Below are 16,944 nucleotides of genomic sequence, written 5' to 3'. Positions count from 1 at the left end.
TTATGTTGGAATGCAGACTCTTGGGTTCTTTCGGTAAAAAGTCACGTAGATAGAAAAATAAATAGTAGATCACGACGTTTCGATCGCAACAACAAGCAATCGTCTTCAGGTGAGAAAGAGAAACGAGCCGCTGTGACGTGGCATTTTATAGATCCGAGAGCGGGAGGGAGGGAGGGGGGAGGGGCTGCCGTAACGGGCAAGAGTGAAATTGAAAGAGGGAACGGGGTGTGAGAGAGAGAAAAAAAAGAAAGATCAGACTTAGCAAACTTAGAAATGTAATGTAAATCAGAGAGTCGGCCAACACAACAGTCAACATTTTACCTGGTTGATCAACGTCCTTCCAAAGATTGCTAAATTTGCATCCATTTTCTCGGTTGAAGTCACGTCTGAGTTGTGTGGAAATCCTCCCTGTAGAGGCGGTTCAATCCTGATTATAAAGCTTTCGTGACTGCAGGAATTCAAACTCTTTGGTTCTTTCGGTAAAGTCCCTCCCCCTCTCGGATCTATAAAATGCCCCGTCACAGCGGCGTGTTTCTCTTTCTCACCTGAAGACGATTGCTTGTTGTTGCGATCGAAACGTCGTGATCTACTATTTATTTTTCTTTCTACCTGCGTGACTTTACCGAAAGAACCAAAGATTATGAATTCCTGCAGTCACGAAAGCTTCAAATCAGGATTATGTTGGAATGCTTAAAATAGGTGGCGAGTGTGCGGATACAACCATTAAAATAATTCATTATTCGGTACGTTTGGTAATTGCGCCCTTTATGGCCGCAAGGCGACTGTGGTTCCGCAGTGAGGGAGGGGGGGGGGTGACATTGCTATGCGTATTCCCAATTGAGTAATTTGCAGGTTTACTAGCACATTTGTATCGGTTCTTCTCCAGCTTCCCACTTCTAGCCCCGTCCACTGTCCCCCCCTTGGCCTCACGTCCTCTTCCCCCAGCGCTCACGTGGCCCCCCCCTACCCCTACCCCACACCCACCCCCCCTCTCTCTCTCTCCCCCCTTGCCTCCTCCCCCCCCCTCTCTTACCTATATAACCTCTTGCCACGGCAGCTCTCCCGCCAACTTCAGCATTTTCTTGCTGTGGTTGCCCGACCTGATGAGGGTTGCTTGCATTGCGATCGAAACCTCGTGATTTGTTTTAATTTATTTTATTTCTGCCTAGGTGACTTTACCGAAAGAACCAAAGAGGATAACTCTTGAATTATTTGCCAAATTTGGACCAATTTGGACCCGGGCATGCAATTGGCCGTTCTTCACGGCCGCCGTCACGGGGTCACGTGCGTATTCTGCGGGTCAGTGCACGCGGGGCGTTAACCGGAGCGGCCCTGCTGCCGGGAGGTCGAACCCGCGGAACCTCTGCGATGCCCTGCCGCTGGGACTATGGCCCCGCCGCGAATGCGCGGGCGGCGGTGGTCACAAGAGCGGCCGATGGAGCGTCCGTTCTGCCAACACACGCGGGCTGCAACGTCCCCCAGTACGCACCGTGGCGAAGTGCTCGTGCCGATTCAATCTCCGGTTCTCTGTCCAAAGGTGTGTGCATGGACCCAGGGCTCCCTCAAATCCCATCTGATCCCACCGCCACCTCTCATCGCCACACTCCACATTAAGGGCTCTTGAGCCGTAAGCAAGGGTAGTTGAACCTGGTTCTCCCCCCCCCCCCCCCTTGACTTCCTCATGGTGTTTTTTGGGTGAGATAAACAAAATCGATCAGGTAAGGTCAAGTGTGGCCAAAGAGCTCCCACAACCCACACGGCGTAGGGCGGCCCTCATCCAGCAGTGGATAGGCACCGGTGCTGCACATGCACTGATAATTATCTATCAATTATATTTATTTATAACCGTAATAGAGCCTATTGAGATAAACATATCTCTTTCAAAGGTTACCTGCGGCAAAACTGCAGTGAAGATGTAACTGACAATGTTATTATTAAATATATCATAAACAATAAGACATTTCGAGAAATTTTACAAAAACTGAATAGTGCAAAGAGAAGCATTGTCGGATGCCTATATATCGACTTAGAGACATAAACAGTAACTCATGTACACGTTTCCCTCGCTCTATGCAGGGTCGGTTTGTGTGATATTGCGGCTAACTTATTTCTTTGCATTTTTGAATTCACTCATGTACAGCTATGCGATCGGACGTGGGACCACATCGTGTGCGCTGTATGCCCGCGCTTGCCAGGCAGCTGTCTCGTGCAGTGCATTGTGGGATGGGTGACTGTGCGGCCCATGCCACCGGATTGCACTTTGTGTGCCCTTTTCTGGAACGCATCTACCGCACAAAACGAGGGAAACCTGTATCGGGAACAAACGCAAATTGGAATCATCGTATTGACCCTTCGAAAGTGGGCGGGCGCGGACAGGACACGTGATAGGACGGCCGAAGTATAGAATATTTGATGCAATGTCAGACAAATGTGAGAACGCACTGGAGAGGATGACCACCATCCATATGGAGAAATGAGATCAACTCACGTGCAGGAGGGACATTGACTGTCGCATCACCGGACCATTAGGAACGGCGACGGTAGGAGGAGGAGGCCTTTATCCATACGTGGATAGATCACGGCTAATAATTTTGACGAACTAAAATAAATAATGCTGAAAAATACTGCCACACTTCTCCACTCGCCATTGCCTCTTTTCACCCAGCGGGCCGATTGCGGTCGCAGGAAAAGGAGGTACCCTGTCATCGTCCAGCCCATCTGGCTATTGAGGAGGAGCAGGGTTAGTGCCCTTGAGTTTATGGAGGCCCACTGTAGTGTAGTAATTTCGCACAGGCCGAGACAATACGTTAACCAACAATGCAGCAACTGCATTATTAATACAGCGATCACATCGCGAAAACAGCCAACGGTGATGACGTTTTCCCATGAGGCATTCGGTCGGGAATGCGTGTCATGGCAATGTGCCTTCGTTTTGTCGTTCTATTGCTGAACGAGGCGGCTCAATGGGGAAACTTCTCCGCGGCATTTTAAGAGTCGTTCCTGCGTCCCGATCGTTAACTCTACGTGAGTAAGGGGGGCGGGGGGGGGGCAGGGAGCCCAATCGCCCTTCCCTCCCCTTACGCCGTGGGCACCAGGCCTGGGGCTTGTCGTCTGCGGAATTATTGTACCCTTTCCTCTATCGCTCGTGCATTGTAATGGGCTCTTGTAAAAAAAAAAAGCCGTTCCTATGAGACACGCCTGTGAAAACTGCAGACGACTTGGGCGCGCTGCTCCAATTTGTGGTGTGCGTGCACCCTGCGTTTAAAATGTTGGATGGGCGAGCGTTTAGCCATCGCCGTGAGCCCGCCAGTGAGCGAGCGAGTGCACCTGACTGTGCCCGAGGCAAGAGACACTACGCAAAATACAAACCTCTCCTTTAATTTCAGCGATTAAGTCCTGACTTATGAGTGGAGAATATTCATTTTTAATGAGCAAAGCTCTTCCCGAACTATTACTCTTTCATGTTTGGTAGTGATAAGTGTGTATGTGCATTTTTAAGTGGAGCAGGGTTGCATAGTAGTAACGGCTGTGTACTTTGGTTTCTGCAAACCTGGGTTCAATTCCCATCTATGATCTACACGTCTGGGGAGCGAATATAATCTGTACCTGGCTTGAACATCCCTCGGTCAACTTAGCCTCAAATGAATACCCAGGGCAATGTGTTCAATGTGAGCACGGGAAAATCGATAGAGCAAAGTGCAGCGTTGACCACACCAGCAACCAAATCCCTTGCGTGAGCTCGCCGGACTTGACGCGTGTTCAAGAGCAGCACTTTGCCTCAACGGGTCTAAACTGCTCAAGTGAGATTTTGAGCCGTATTGTTTTCCCTTCAAGGTGGTGTTGCAGCAAAAAAAAAATTAACCCGTAAAAACAAAGTTTTTCACTATAAATCCTTTATATGCGTGGTATCGGTTTAATTTTATTATTCATATCTGTTTTTCTTGAGTAAGAGTTTCATTTTTATCACATTGGTATTTTAAATTAAATATAAGGAAAGTCGTATATAAGGATTATAAGGTTTTCAGTTTTTGTATGATTGTTTATATTGTACATTTTTGTTGTTTTCTTGAATAATTTTCTGTGTTTAGGAAAAATATATGATTGTGTTAGTGAAAAATTTTTTTTCCTAAAAAGTGGAACAAAAATTTTCACAAAATAAATTGTCACGCACAACGAGTCTGTGTGCAAAATGTCAGCTCGATTGGATCACGGGAAGTGGGTTAAAAAACGACCGAAAGATTTGCACGGTCGTAAGCGTGCAAGCAAGCGAACTTAATATAAAGGATTTAAAAACAGAAAACCCCACAGCCCCTTTGTCATGCGTCTGCTCTGCATGAATTATGGTGGGGAAATAAATAAACCCCATCCTCCCCCCCCTGGGTGGCGGATGCAGCGGTTGCCGCCGAGATAAGCTGCGGCAATGCATTTACACAATCTCAGGTGCCGTCGCCTGCGAGCTCTGCCGGGGAGCCCCATGGGCAGGCCAGGTGGGCAGACTCAGAAGCAAAGACTCACTGACACCAAACTATACATTAGTTAACATCTCACCACCGCGGCGCCACACCAATCGCGTGTGGCAAAACTGCAGGCAGCCGTGCAGGCGTAACACAGCGAGCAAGACTGAAAAATGTACGGCACCTATGGAGGAATGGAGGGCAGGCAAGACGAGTGGGGGGGTAACACGGAAATCCCTCCATCTCCGTGCAATTTACACAATCCGCTTGGCTTAAATCAATTCCGCCCACCTCCCCCCACCCCCTCACAATGTGCCCCCCCCCCCCCCCCCCAGTGACGCTGGCCCCACACGCAGACATTCACAACTTCGCCTATTCCAAGCCGCATTGCCCCATGCAGCTTTGAGCTCGTTTCTTTCATTCAATCGCCACTGTTAATTCGTTTTATATTTGTTGGTGCTTGTGTGCGTGCGGGTTGGCTTTGATGAGATCCGCCTCTGGGGCAGCTGCGAGGCTGGTCCCGAGTTTGTATCCCACACTCAAACGATTTGAAGACCACGACCGCAACCAGATTTCCAGTTTGGACATTTTCACCGTTGACAGCACGACCGTGTTGTGATTGCACTTGTGGACAAATTGCAGCCTTGAGTTGGCACAAAACTTCCAGGCATTCATCTGGGAGTGATACATTTGGAAGCTTTTATTTTTGCTATTCAGATCCATGCTCTTAGACTGGCTGCTTAGTTGGAGATGAGATATTGGAATATGCAAAACAAAGCACGCCGCTATTATACTAGAATCTCGAGCAAAAGTCATAAAGCAGCAGCAGCAGCAGCACACAAGACATATTGGCATATGTTAATGGTCCACCTGCCTGATTCAGAAGCCTTTGGCATTTTAAAGGCGTCCTTTGCTCAGGGGAAGCTATGGTTCATCTTATTGGCATATGGCAGCCAAAGTGATCCTTTCATGAGCAGACCGTAAACCAGGGAAGGGCACCCCATTGTGTTTTCAGTTTATGAATACCGTGTCACTGTGACTATAAAAAAGGCCGCTTTGTTTTCAAGAGATGAATTGCAATTGCACAGCCTGCTGTGTACGTGACTGTGGCCACAATGGAGAGGTGCGATGTACACCAGCCGTGGCTGCAATGGTGCGCCAGGCAAGTACAACGTGTACACACAACTGTCGCCGCAACGGACAACGTATGACTTTTCGCAGGACTGCGCGGCAGCGACGCACAACGCATGGCCAACATCTCAAACGCGCCTCCGATGGACAACGGCGCGGCATCCATCAGCTGTGGCTGCACCGCACAACGCGCCGTGTACTTGCCCGTGGCTGCGTGCGGGGACTGCCGGCCGCGAGGTGGCCGTGGCTCCACTCACCAGAAGCATTTTTCTGATAGCCGTTGGCGTCCACGGATGTGTACTGCACGTAGGGACCCGGTTGATTCACGCCGAACGGCTGGCGACAGCGGCAGGAGACGGGGACGCGCAGCGTAGGGGGTGTCGGGGGGACGGCAGGGGAGGGGTAAGAGAATGGGGGTTAGAGAGGTCTCATCTCATGGGCACCTTCGAGCTCATTGCAGCCGCGTCACAGCCAAGGTCACCGATGTCAGTTTCCCGTGCTGGCAAAGCACATGAATAAGGATGCATATGTATGCACATGCGCGCGCGCACACACACACACATGCACGGACGCACGTACTTTACGGGATTTGCATTATAATACAAACACCTCAAGGGGTAGGCTTCCAGAACTTAATGCCTTACCGACGTAATGTTTGGGGTATTTTTAAGCTCCATTTTTACCCACTGAACAAGTGATTGAACATAAGCGTCAATGACGGTGGTGACTTTCAAATACCAGGTATTGAGTACAGCTACCATATGAGACTAGTAATCCAGAGTCCTTTGTAAATCCGCTTCTAGATTAAGGCCTCGCCATGCTGTGTCGGTCACGGGGGATGTCTGACCATACTTCACCACGATGGTGAAAGTGGGCAGTGGGGGAGGCTGGGGGGGGGGAGGGTGCCAGCAGCAGTTTAATAATTACTCGCCACCAATGTAAGCTGTGGCCGAGTATCGAATTGACATCTACAATTCGTAGAGCGGTTTATGATTCACAGTACACTGCACCACCACTCCAGCGCACACACACACGGTCACGGTAAAATACGTACGTAATGGCTAACAGACAACACTGTGATGGGGGCACATAAAAGTGTGCGGAGGGTCCACGCACACCTCTGCGTTTTACAAGACACTCTGTCTGCCCAGGTGGCAAAGCTAGCCGTGGGTGACGTCACCGCGGGTGGAAACGATCGCTGCGAGGGGCTAATGCCACACAGGTGGTGCACTCCATGCGGCCATTAATCCTCACTGGGGGGGGGGGGGTGGGCAAGCCTAACTACTTCCGCCACTGGAAAAGCCACAGATCCAACACTGTGGTCCTTTATTTCCCGAAACAGCAACCTCTAAATTAAGGATGAAGGCAGAAATCCACGGTTTGAATTCTTATGATCGTTCGTTTGTTGCAATTTACCGAATCATTATTTTTCAATCTCATTAGGGTGAAATTTGTTAGAATTTGTTGTTACAACCCGTTGTTAGAACCATTTCCCGTCACCCGACACGGCCAAAACTAAACTCAGCAATTGGATAACAAGCGTCGGTGTCAAGCGTCATCAGGACAAGATCCAGGAAGTCAGAATAAAAAACCAGGAAGTCAGAATGACCAGTCAGATTTAAGCTACATTTTAACCATTACAAATTATCAAATTCAAATTTAACTATGTGGCCTAACCCAAAATTCATCGATCAATTATAATATTGGCTGCAAAATCCTAAGGTCTTTAACATCGCTGGTAATGAGCAAATAACCAATACTGCTGAACGGAATCCAGCTGGATGGTGCAGCGGTAGAGTGCACGACTCGTAATCAAATCCCAGTCGGAGGGTGACTTATCCCATCATCCCCCCGGGGTCCATAAAATGAGTACCACTTCGTGGGCAAGCCTCGACCAACCAGAGAAATGTGGAATTTTGAACACTGGGCACCCAATCACGTGATAAATGCCACCCCACACTGAAACTGAAAGGACTCTGAACTTCGACTTCTCTGCCTTTGGTCTTTCCTTCCATGTTCAAAGCCTTGCCACATTTACTTACGCGTTCTTGATTTTAATCCTCACCTGGTCTGCAATTGGCGGCAACAGGTGTGCCTCCTATCTCAAGCCATTCAAACCCAAGGCAACAAAACGGCTGGGCCCAAAAAGCAAAAACGAGATCGGCGGCACGGGCTTGCTCGAGCCGCCGCTAATCGGCGCGGCACCGCACGAGATCGCCGCCACTTATCGAGCGGTCAGTGGCAGCGAAAGCGAGGCGATCTAATTACGCGCGCGGCTCACATGGTGTGGTGGTGGTGGCGTGCGCACGCTCACGCCGACGCGAGACGGCGGTGCGCCACCCCCCCCCCCCCCCCCCACTCGCTCCCAGCTCGCGGCTCCCGGCCGGCGTTCGTATGCGAGCAAGCGAGAGAGCCGATCCATTATTTAGGGATTACACGTATCCCACTATAACACACACGTGTTTGCGTGTGTGCGTTTGCATGGAGGAAGAGCGGTAGTGCGGCGGTGTAGCGGTTAGCGAGCTGCTGTGCTACGAGCCTGGCGACCCGAGTTCGATTCCTGCTCACGGCCAACACCACTGGCAGTATCTGAACCGGTCCTGGGCATCCCCTAGGTCGACTCAGCCTTAAATGAGTACCTGGTGCGGCGTGGTAACATCGCTATTCGGTAAACAAAGGCGGCCGTGCATGGTGGTGGACACCCACCCCCTCGTGTACCGTGCCGGCCTTCATAGGTGCTCCCTAACAGCACTTGCCCCAAAAGCATGTTCCAGCTATACGGGGATCTTTGTCTTTAGTTTGTAGGAAGAGCGCTTTCTCAGCTCGCCTTTTAAATTTGTTTGCAATATATACGGCTCTCCTATCCCGTGATTGTTCACGGCAGGGACCTTCTCTTCTTTCCTTATTTCCCTCTCCAAAGCCAGGGGGCTTTAAGAATTCTGTTCTCAGAGCGGAGCGCAATCGTGCTCCACTGCACCCATCCTGCAGTGCTCTCGAAACCACCATTGCACGAGCGACCACACAACCAGCAGGCACAAGAAGCGCCACCACACTCACCTGGGTGTGCGTTGGGCAGGAAGAAAAGCACAGTCCGCTGAGCACTGGAAAGGAAAATGAAAAGATGATGATTAGGGCATTAAAAAGTCACATTTATGAGAGCGGCTTTACACATGGCATTGATAATAGCAGCAGCAATTAGATTTTTTTTTAAATTCCCAGCCTTCACCAAAGTGACATCTCATAGAGATAATACCCTACGTTTTTCAAGCAAGACTTGCGAGAGCGTTTACGTTTGTATGCACGATGAACCGCTTTCACGCCGTACGTAGCCACCCGTGCTATCCGTGCGGGGGAAGGACAACAAAAGAAAACACAAAAAGCAGTTCTCAATAAAATAGCTTTCAATCTAGATTTAAAAGTGCACGGCTCCAGCGGCTTCCTAATATCGGACGGAAGAGCGTTCCAGACGGCCGCGGAAGCGCATCTGAAAGCGCGCGATGCAGTGGCGGTCTTTTGTTCGATGGTTAGCCAAAAGTCGCCGCGAGCCAATGCAGCCCGACGAGCATCACGAACAAAGAAATGATACAGACGGCGCAACGGCGGCAAAGCAAGCGAACAACAAATGGACGCGCCGTTTGCGTCCCTTGAACTAACGATGCCCTGTTGTTCTGGGATAAGCTGACCACGTTCAGGCGACAGTGTGAAGCGTTGCGTAACACCCGCTCCACCCTTTCTACAGATCCAAAAGCTCGCCTCTCTCCGACACAAATCTAACCTGACCGTGTACCTTGGAGGGATCGCACCCCTTCGGCAAAGGACTTTAGCTCGAACGTTCTCAAAAGCACGGCGTAAAATAACACAATAATCTACTACGCATGCAACGCCAAGGGTCTGTTAAGCGCACAGAGTTTGTCAGTCTGAGCCTGGCGATTGGTAATACGAATAAATCAACTATTTTACGTTGGTTATTGGCGTCCGAGTTATTTTGAGTTCTGCAGGAATATGCAGTGACAGTTGTACACTGGAGAAGGCTTTGCCCTGTGGTCAATCCACTGCTGGATGAGGGTCTCCCCATGCCTGTGCGCAGGTCACAGGGAGGGTGGTTTGACCTTAACCACGCTTGACCACGCTGGTCAGTCGTGCAGCTTGGTGAAGGTGTGAATGTGAAAGCAAAGAAGTAGAGTACAACAAAGGATGTTTCTGGACTGCCGACGACGACTGGTCACCCCCACCCCCTCAACACCGTTCATCAGGAACCCAAAGAGGTATAATATATATAAGCATCATATACTATAAAAAATCATAGCTCTATAATAGACCGGCGCTATCCAGACGAACCCGCTCGGGTGTGACAGTAATGACACTCCCCGAGTGACCAATCTTGGATCAAGATTACTTTAAGGTGACACCACAGGCCACCAAAAATTGATGACGCGTATAATCACGTTCTACTGAAGGTTGGACTGGGTCTTAAATGAAACAAGGCCTTCAGGAATTTGTCACGAAGAGCTTTGGTGAAGGATCAAGATGACCATCACCACCACCGCCGTCGACCACGACGAATCGACCGCTGGGTTAAAGCCTCTCCAAGTCACCACCGATCCCTCGTGGTCCCGTGATGTCGCAAGCCCACCTCGTTGCTTGCGCGTGAGCTTAACTCATCGCTCCACTCCCCCCGTGGAGGCCATACTGTCTGGTGTGTTCCCTCGCTTCCGGCTGCCATTCCATCAAAAGCCTCCATCCAACGGCCGTCATCCTTTCTTGAGGTCTACCCACACAAGCCCGCTTGCTTTTGCCCAACAGTCCACATGATGTCCCCCGATTTCGCTTTTGTATTTTAATCCGCGTGTTCCTATTTTGCGTCTCTCAATTTAACTCCCAGCATGCACCTCTCCACGCATCTTTGCTTACTGGTCAGCGTTTATTCCATGGCTTTGTCAAGAGTCCAAGTTCCTACAATGCAAGTAGGTGCATTTATAAATGCGCAACTCTTATAATCGAGGTTGCAATGATTGAAAACAATCATCTGGCAATATATTTTAGTGAATGAATAATGAACAGACAGGAGGTGGTCTATCTCTCCAGGACTAAAAAAATCAATATTTTTAAAATCCTTTGGTCTAAAGCCATTCTGAACATATACTTTACAGCAGTAGCAACATTCACCTCAATAGGACAATGCTAAACTAGCTCTGACCTTCCAGGTCTCCTCGGCAGTCAGGACTCTAAGGGCCTTTGTTTTTCATTAAACAAAAGCTATTCAGTAGCCCAATGCTCATGGAAAGAGCACTACATTTTAGCTATTGGGCTCGTCACCACAGAACGTGAACATTGTAAAATATCAGCACAAAACAGCCCTGGTTTTGTACAAATATTTCCCCTGCTGTGTAGGGGAAATAATTGCGGTTGTGCCGTGCAGCCTCTGAGGAATGTCAGTTCACACGGTAAACATAAATCTGCGTCGAAGAGCTAATTATTCCCCTCGTGACCTCTAAGTGCCTTGCAGGTGCAGCACAAAGTGATGCTCAGGTGGCAGTGGGAGAGAAGCGTGGGTGACATCGAGGCAGGCAGGCACGTGACTCAGCAGTCTCACGGCGAGCCGAGTGCACGTTGGCCGACCGCGGCGAGAGAAGCGACGCGGGGATAACACGTCGGAAATATTCCACTCTGCCCCGTCTCTTATCGATTCTTGCGAATGTTGAAAATGGTTTAAAAAAAAGAAAAACTGAAAAGCGACAAAAAATTTCTGAAAGGAAAAAAAAAATCCTTTGTGCCATTTTTATTCAGTCTTGATGTTGGCCTTTTGATAGGAATCATTTTTTTGACAGCGGTATTTTCTTTCTGCAGCAAAGCAGGATAATTCATAATCTCTAAGCATTTTCGCTTGCTTTGTAAAACAAGGGAAGCCAACATGTGTCTGCGGATCAAAGTGTTATCCTACACTTGAGCTAATTTAATCGTGACAGATTTAATTTGCACACACACGTGTGTGTGTACATTCACAAGCATGCACAAGCAACTGTGCATTTGAACACCTAGCATAAATATCCTCAACGAATGTTTTTTTTACACAACAATTTTTTTTAAACTTCTGACCATCAAATTCGCGAATTTACCATAATGCTGCAACAAAATACGTGCCTCAATATTCGAGATGGATGTAAAGTAAAAAAAAATCAGTCTTGTTCAATGTAATATGTCCCCATGAAACACGTGTCCTAACTCACTCACAACTCAGCCCGTGCCTTACTCCCTACTCGAACCGCAACACACACACAGAGAGAATAAAAAACCTGAAAATGTCACCCGAAAAAAAATAGCATCTAACAAGAGGCCAGATCGAGAATTCACAATACGGTTCTTGAATCAGATATTTCCAATGAAAGCCATACAAAGAGTGATCAAACCATTAAAGCCTTTTAATTTCATATTCTCTCTGTTCCTCTCCCGCTAGAGTCTAAGTAATTAAAAACGTACGCAACTCCTTGGCACTAGGTTTGATAAATTATTCATCGGCCATGCTCAGCGCCTCCTTAATAGTTGCACTCATTCTTTTAATGTTGTTTGGAGTATAGAGAGCATTGTTTAAATGTTGTTCTATATATATAAAAAAAACGCGGACACTTCTGATGCAAGATCACAAGGAGTGCGGGGGTGGATGTAAGGTGAGGGCAGAAGAAAATGGGCGGGGAAGACTGGGAGCAGTCACTCAGAGGTGCCGGAATATTCTCATTTGATCGGACAGCCGAACTCAGAGCTGCAGGCCACCTTAGACACTGCAGAATTCAGGGAGGTGGAGAAACACATAAACGGGGCGTTCCATAAAGGCGCAAAGGTTCAAAGGTGGAGCACTGCAACAGCGCGACCACGTCACTGCTAGTAGAATGGCTTCTAGATGTGCGAGTACCCACACTTTACAACCACACCACACGCGACCCGGCGATACCGCTGGGTAGACCGAGGTGGGGTGATTTAAGAAACTTTCCCATTGATTTCAAATTCGGCCCTGGGAGGATCGAACCGGCGAACCCCTTGATTGCAAGTCCAGGGTGCGAACTGTTACACCACGGACATTTTCCAACAGAGGTATCATCGATTTAAAGCTTTCGTGACTGCAGGGATTCATCTTCTTGGTTCTTTCAGTAAAGTCACATAGAATGGAAATAATAAAATAATAAAAATAAAGCATAATTAAATAATTATTTTGCAATGCTTTCTTTTTATTCTTGTATTATTTAAAACAAAGCATAATAAAATAATTATTTTATTGGGTTTTTTATTATTATTTTATTATTTCCATTCTATGTGACTTTACCGAAAGAACCAAGAAGAAGAGGTATCATCATCATGGGACCTCCTTTGCCAGTGCCAAAATATGAGACTAGGTTTTCCACTTTTGTCTGGCAACAAAACAGGTGTTAAGATGTTAAGACACCAAAACTGAAACCTTTTACAAGGAATCATGTCTGCGTTAACCACAATACTTGTGGTGAGAATGCAAACAAAAAACGTACTCTGATAATATCTGCATTGTCTTTGAAACTGATTAGTCCACACCAGAGACAGCTTTCTTTTGAGCCTAGTCTCAAAAGGTTTCAGTTTGCTGTTTTAACATCTTAACACCTGTTTTGTTGCCAGAAAAAAGGGGAAAACCTATTCTCAAAGGTATCATCAGTTAATAAATATATACGCGTGATTAGACAGCAGTTTGAGCTATGTCAGTAAGACCACGTGCACATGATAGAATGAAAATGTTATCGTGAGTCTCAATCCTCTCGGCGGCGTTGGCGACACACATTATTTTGAAATTTGAGAGTCCCAGGTGTTTTGCCAACATCTTGGCTGTGCTCGTTGTAAATGCTTCTGTTTAAACTTGGCAGGGCTGTCATGAAACTCAGGGATGCTGTCTTGGGTCAACAGGCATAAGAGTAATAATCAGAGGTGGGACAAAGTCATTGTTATGCAAGTCCAAGTCGAGTCGCAAGTCATCAAATTCATGACTCGAGTCTGACTCGAGTCCAAGTCACATGACTCGAGTCCACATCTCATAGGTGGGACAAAGTCATTGTTATGCAAGTCCAAGTCGAGTCGCAAGTCATCAAATTCATGACTCGAGTCTGACTCGAGTCCAAGTCACATGACTCGAGTCCACACCTCTGGTAATAATATTACTAAAACTGTGCTGTTGAAGGTTCCCCAAGATTTTCAGTAACACAAATAAACTGCAGGTATATGAGGAATGTGTTGCCAACATTTTAACCGTGCAGTTCAATCCGATGGCGAATTAGAACTCGTTACTTAACAGGTCAGAAACATGGACAATGACGCCGAGGACGGAGTGATGTTCAAAAGTGAGCCAAGTCGAATGGACAGATTCAGGCTTGGGATTACACTCAGAGACAGAAAATATTAAGACTTACGTATGACTGTTTGGGTAAATACGCTTGGGCAGGATTATGTTAATACTCAGTTTTTTTCGGTAATGTCACGTAGGTAAAACAATCAATAAAATAAAATAAATGAAAACAACTAAATTAAATCACGACGTTTCGGAGGCAGCACAAGCTTCCTTCATCAGGTGTAAAAAAGATAGAGCAAAATAACTGTAGCTGTGCCTTTTTACACCTGATGAGGGAGGCTTGTGTTGCCTCCGAAACGTCGTGATTTAATGTAGTTGTTTTCATTTATTTTATTTTATTAATTGTTTTACCTACGTGACTTTACCGAAAAAACAAAAGAGTATGAATCCTTGCAGTCATGAAAGCTTCAAATCTAGAAGAAGGATTATGTTAAGTTTTCCATTTGTGAACATGACTTTTGTTTTTTTTTACGCCGCAGATGACAAGACTTTAATTATAATCTCGTTGAACAGCAAAGGTAATTTACATGAAGTGATGTTGTAAACAAACATGCCACTAATTTGAAGCTCAATCTAGATTTGAAGTTTTCGTGACTGCAGGGATCCATACTCTTTGGTGACGTGATTGTTTGTGGTTGAGCAGTTGTTTCTTGCTGTGGTTGTCCCACCTGATGACGGACGCTTGTGTTGCGCCCGAAACGTCGTGATGTAATTTTATTTTATACCTACGTGACTTTACCGAAAGAACCAAAGAGTATGGATTTGAAGCTCATCAAGAAATGAGTCCTGCATAAAATATCCATGTGACGATTGACCTTTGGACAACTCTCCTTGGTGGCATAGTCTGCTATTTTCCTTTACGGTAATCTCATCCTTTCATAACCTCCACATGAAGGTTGCAATTTGCAAATGCGATGTCGTTTGGTGCCGTGGTGTTAATAATGACGCTATAACAATGTTGTTGAATAGCAAAGGGCAATTACTGCATTGCGGTTGCAAACTTGGGAGCCCATTGTGAAATGAGGAAACTGCACATCAAGTCAATTGCCACAGAAGTTATCCCAAGGGCGCTGAAATGTCACATTTCTACCATTTATTCTCGGCGCTTTATGGACAAGGACACTTTTTACTTCGGTCTCTTGACAAAAAGATTAACCAGTGCGTAAAATACCAGACAGACGACCTAACGAAAAACACGGCGGTACAACGGAAGAAGTGACAAATGTAAAGGCGTAGCACTGCCATTGCTTGCTCATGGTGGCCAAAAACGGGCCTCCACTAAAAGGGGCATGTAGGGAGCCTCTCTGGAGGGTATTTGGCCTACTCTTGTATCCTGTAATGGTGAGTCACCCTGGAAGAGGTGGCAGCAATCACACTTTACTCCATGACACGTCACCTGCCGATCAACTGACCGTGGTGTAACCCATTTGTTACTGCTGGGTGCACAGAGGTGAAGGATGATGAGGGTTTAGTAAAACTGACCCAGTGACCTCTGGATTGTGCTAACCATTACACAATGGCGGCATCATTCTGTTATATACCCGATTGAACATATTAGCAAAGGAAGAGCGGTCTCATCCAATGATAACAATAATTGCCAACAGCGACAATGGATTTACGGCATGAGTGTTTATAACGCTCTGCTCTGTTTGAGTGTAATTGATTTCTTCGTATCAAAAGTCACACAAGGTATTCAGGTTTTGCGGTCAATATTCTTGGCATAATCTGATTACGACCCCCACCGTGGGGCGTAATTATCGCGTTATTTCTGTTAAACCCTTAGTTTATCATTCTCACCGATTTAAGTGCCACCACATATTGAAATGTACATTTTAACACGTAGTATGCTTTTGCGACCAATGTGATCCATAATACAAGTTTTTTTTTTGGGTTAGATCGCGTAGATATAAATGTGTCGTTAAACCCGCCACCGTCCGACACAGTCAACTAGTAAGGTTTGTCACGTGAACATCACTATGCTCCACAGCTTCCTCGAATGTAAAAATAAAAAAACGCATTTTCATGATGTAGTATGAAGTTTGGAAAAAAATATAATTTCACGTTTCACAGAAACTATTAAAAAATTGTAGAGGTTGCATAATAGAGCATGGTATTATTTGTCTCATGTGCTGGTAAATGTGACGGTAAGGTTGCCGATGGACTTCTGACTGACACAAGAACATTCCAGGGGCAATGATTTTTTTTTTAATTCCTTACTCAATATTCGATATTTTGCTTCGCGTTTTTTTAATTGGCTATTGATGCATTCAGAACACCTAGGGCATCACCGTTCACCAAAACACCGGTAGATTGATTTCACCCAGTAAGAATCACGTACGGTTTAACTTGTATGATAAATGTAGACACAACCGTACAGCTTATGAACAAACCACTCAAAATTAGCCCTATCTCATCAGATCTCGAAGACCTTGTAGGGATGTCACGTTCGAGGCAGCAAGGCCTAGAGAGGAAATTGCGACAAAATCGATTGTGGTGCTGTACTTCTGCACGCTAACAGCTTATGCTCTCCGCCTTCACTAATCCGCGCTGACCAACACGGCGATTTGTATACATGTTGAACTTCTTATGCACCATACGTAGCCAACCTCCCTAATGGCAGGTGAGGGGCAAAGACAATACAAATTAAACACAAAAAGCAGCTCTAAAGAAATGAGTTTTCAATCTGGATTTAGAAGTGCATAGCTCCAGTGGCGTTCCAGACGGCCGCAGAAGCGCATCTGAAAGCGCGCGATGCGGTGACCACATCTTTGTTCAATCTGCTTGGTTCTTTCGGTAAAGTCACGTAGAATGGAAATAATAAAATCATAAAAATAAAACATAATACAATAATTCTCACGACGTTTCGGCCACAACGCAAGCAGCCGTCCTCAGGTGAAGAACAGGTCTGTCGGGAAGACATGATCCATAATATTATTATAATGTGATGTTTTATTTTTATTATTTTATTATTTCCATTCTACGTGACTTTACCGAAAGAAC

At 46.6% G+C, this 16,944-nt stretch overlaps 1 protein-coding gene across 1 annotated transcript in view; it reads right to left on the bottom strand.

Moving 5' to 3' along the window:
* ITFG1 (integrin alpha FG-GAP repeat containing 1) overlaps window positions 1-16,944 on the bottom strand; it is a 183,083-nt gene that overhangs the window by 46,761 nt on the left and 119,378 nt on the right. Inside the window, exons 13-14 of the mRNA XM_078868563.1 lie at window positions 8,643-8,686; window positions 5,843-5,921 (exon numbers count right to left, since the gene is read on the bottom strand). Of these exons, the coding sequence (XP_078724689.1) occupies window positions 5,843-5,921; window positions 8,643-8,686 (123 nt within the window). The remainder of the gene's footprint in view (window positions 1-5,842; window positions 5,922-8,642; window positions 8,687-16,944) is intronic.

This window comes from Lampetra fluviatilis, chromosome 26, assembly GCF_964198595.1.
Source record: "Lampetra fluviatilis chromosome 26, kcLamFluv1.1, whole genome shotgun sequence".
In the NCBI taxonomy this organism is placed as follows: domain Eukaryota; kingdom Metazoa; phylum Chordata; class Hyperoartia; order Petromyzontiformes; family Petromyzontidae; genus Lampetra; species Lampetra fluviatilis.
Note: the sequence above shows the minus strand (reverse complement) of the source record. Positions and strands in the feature narration are given on the sequence as shown.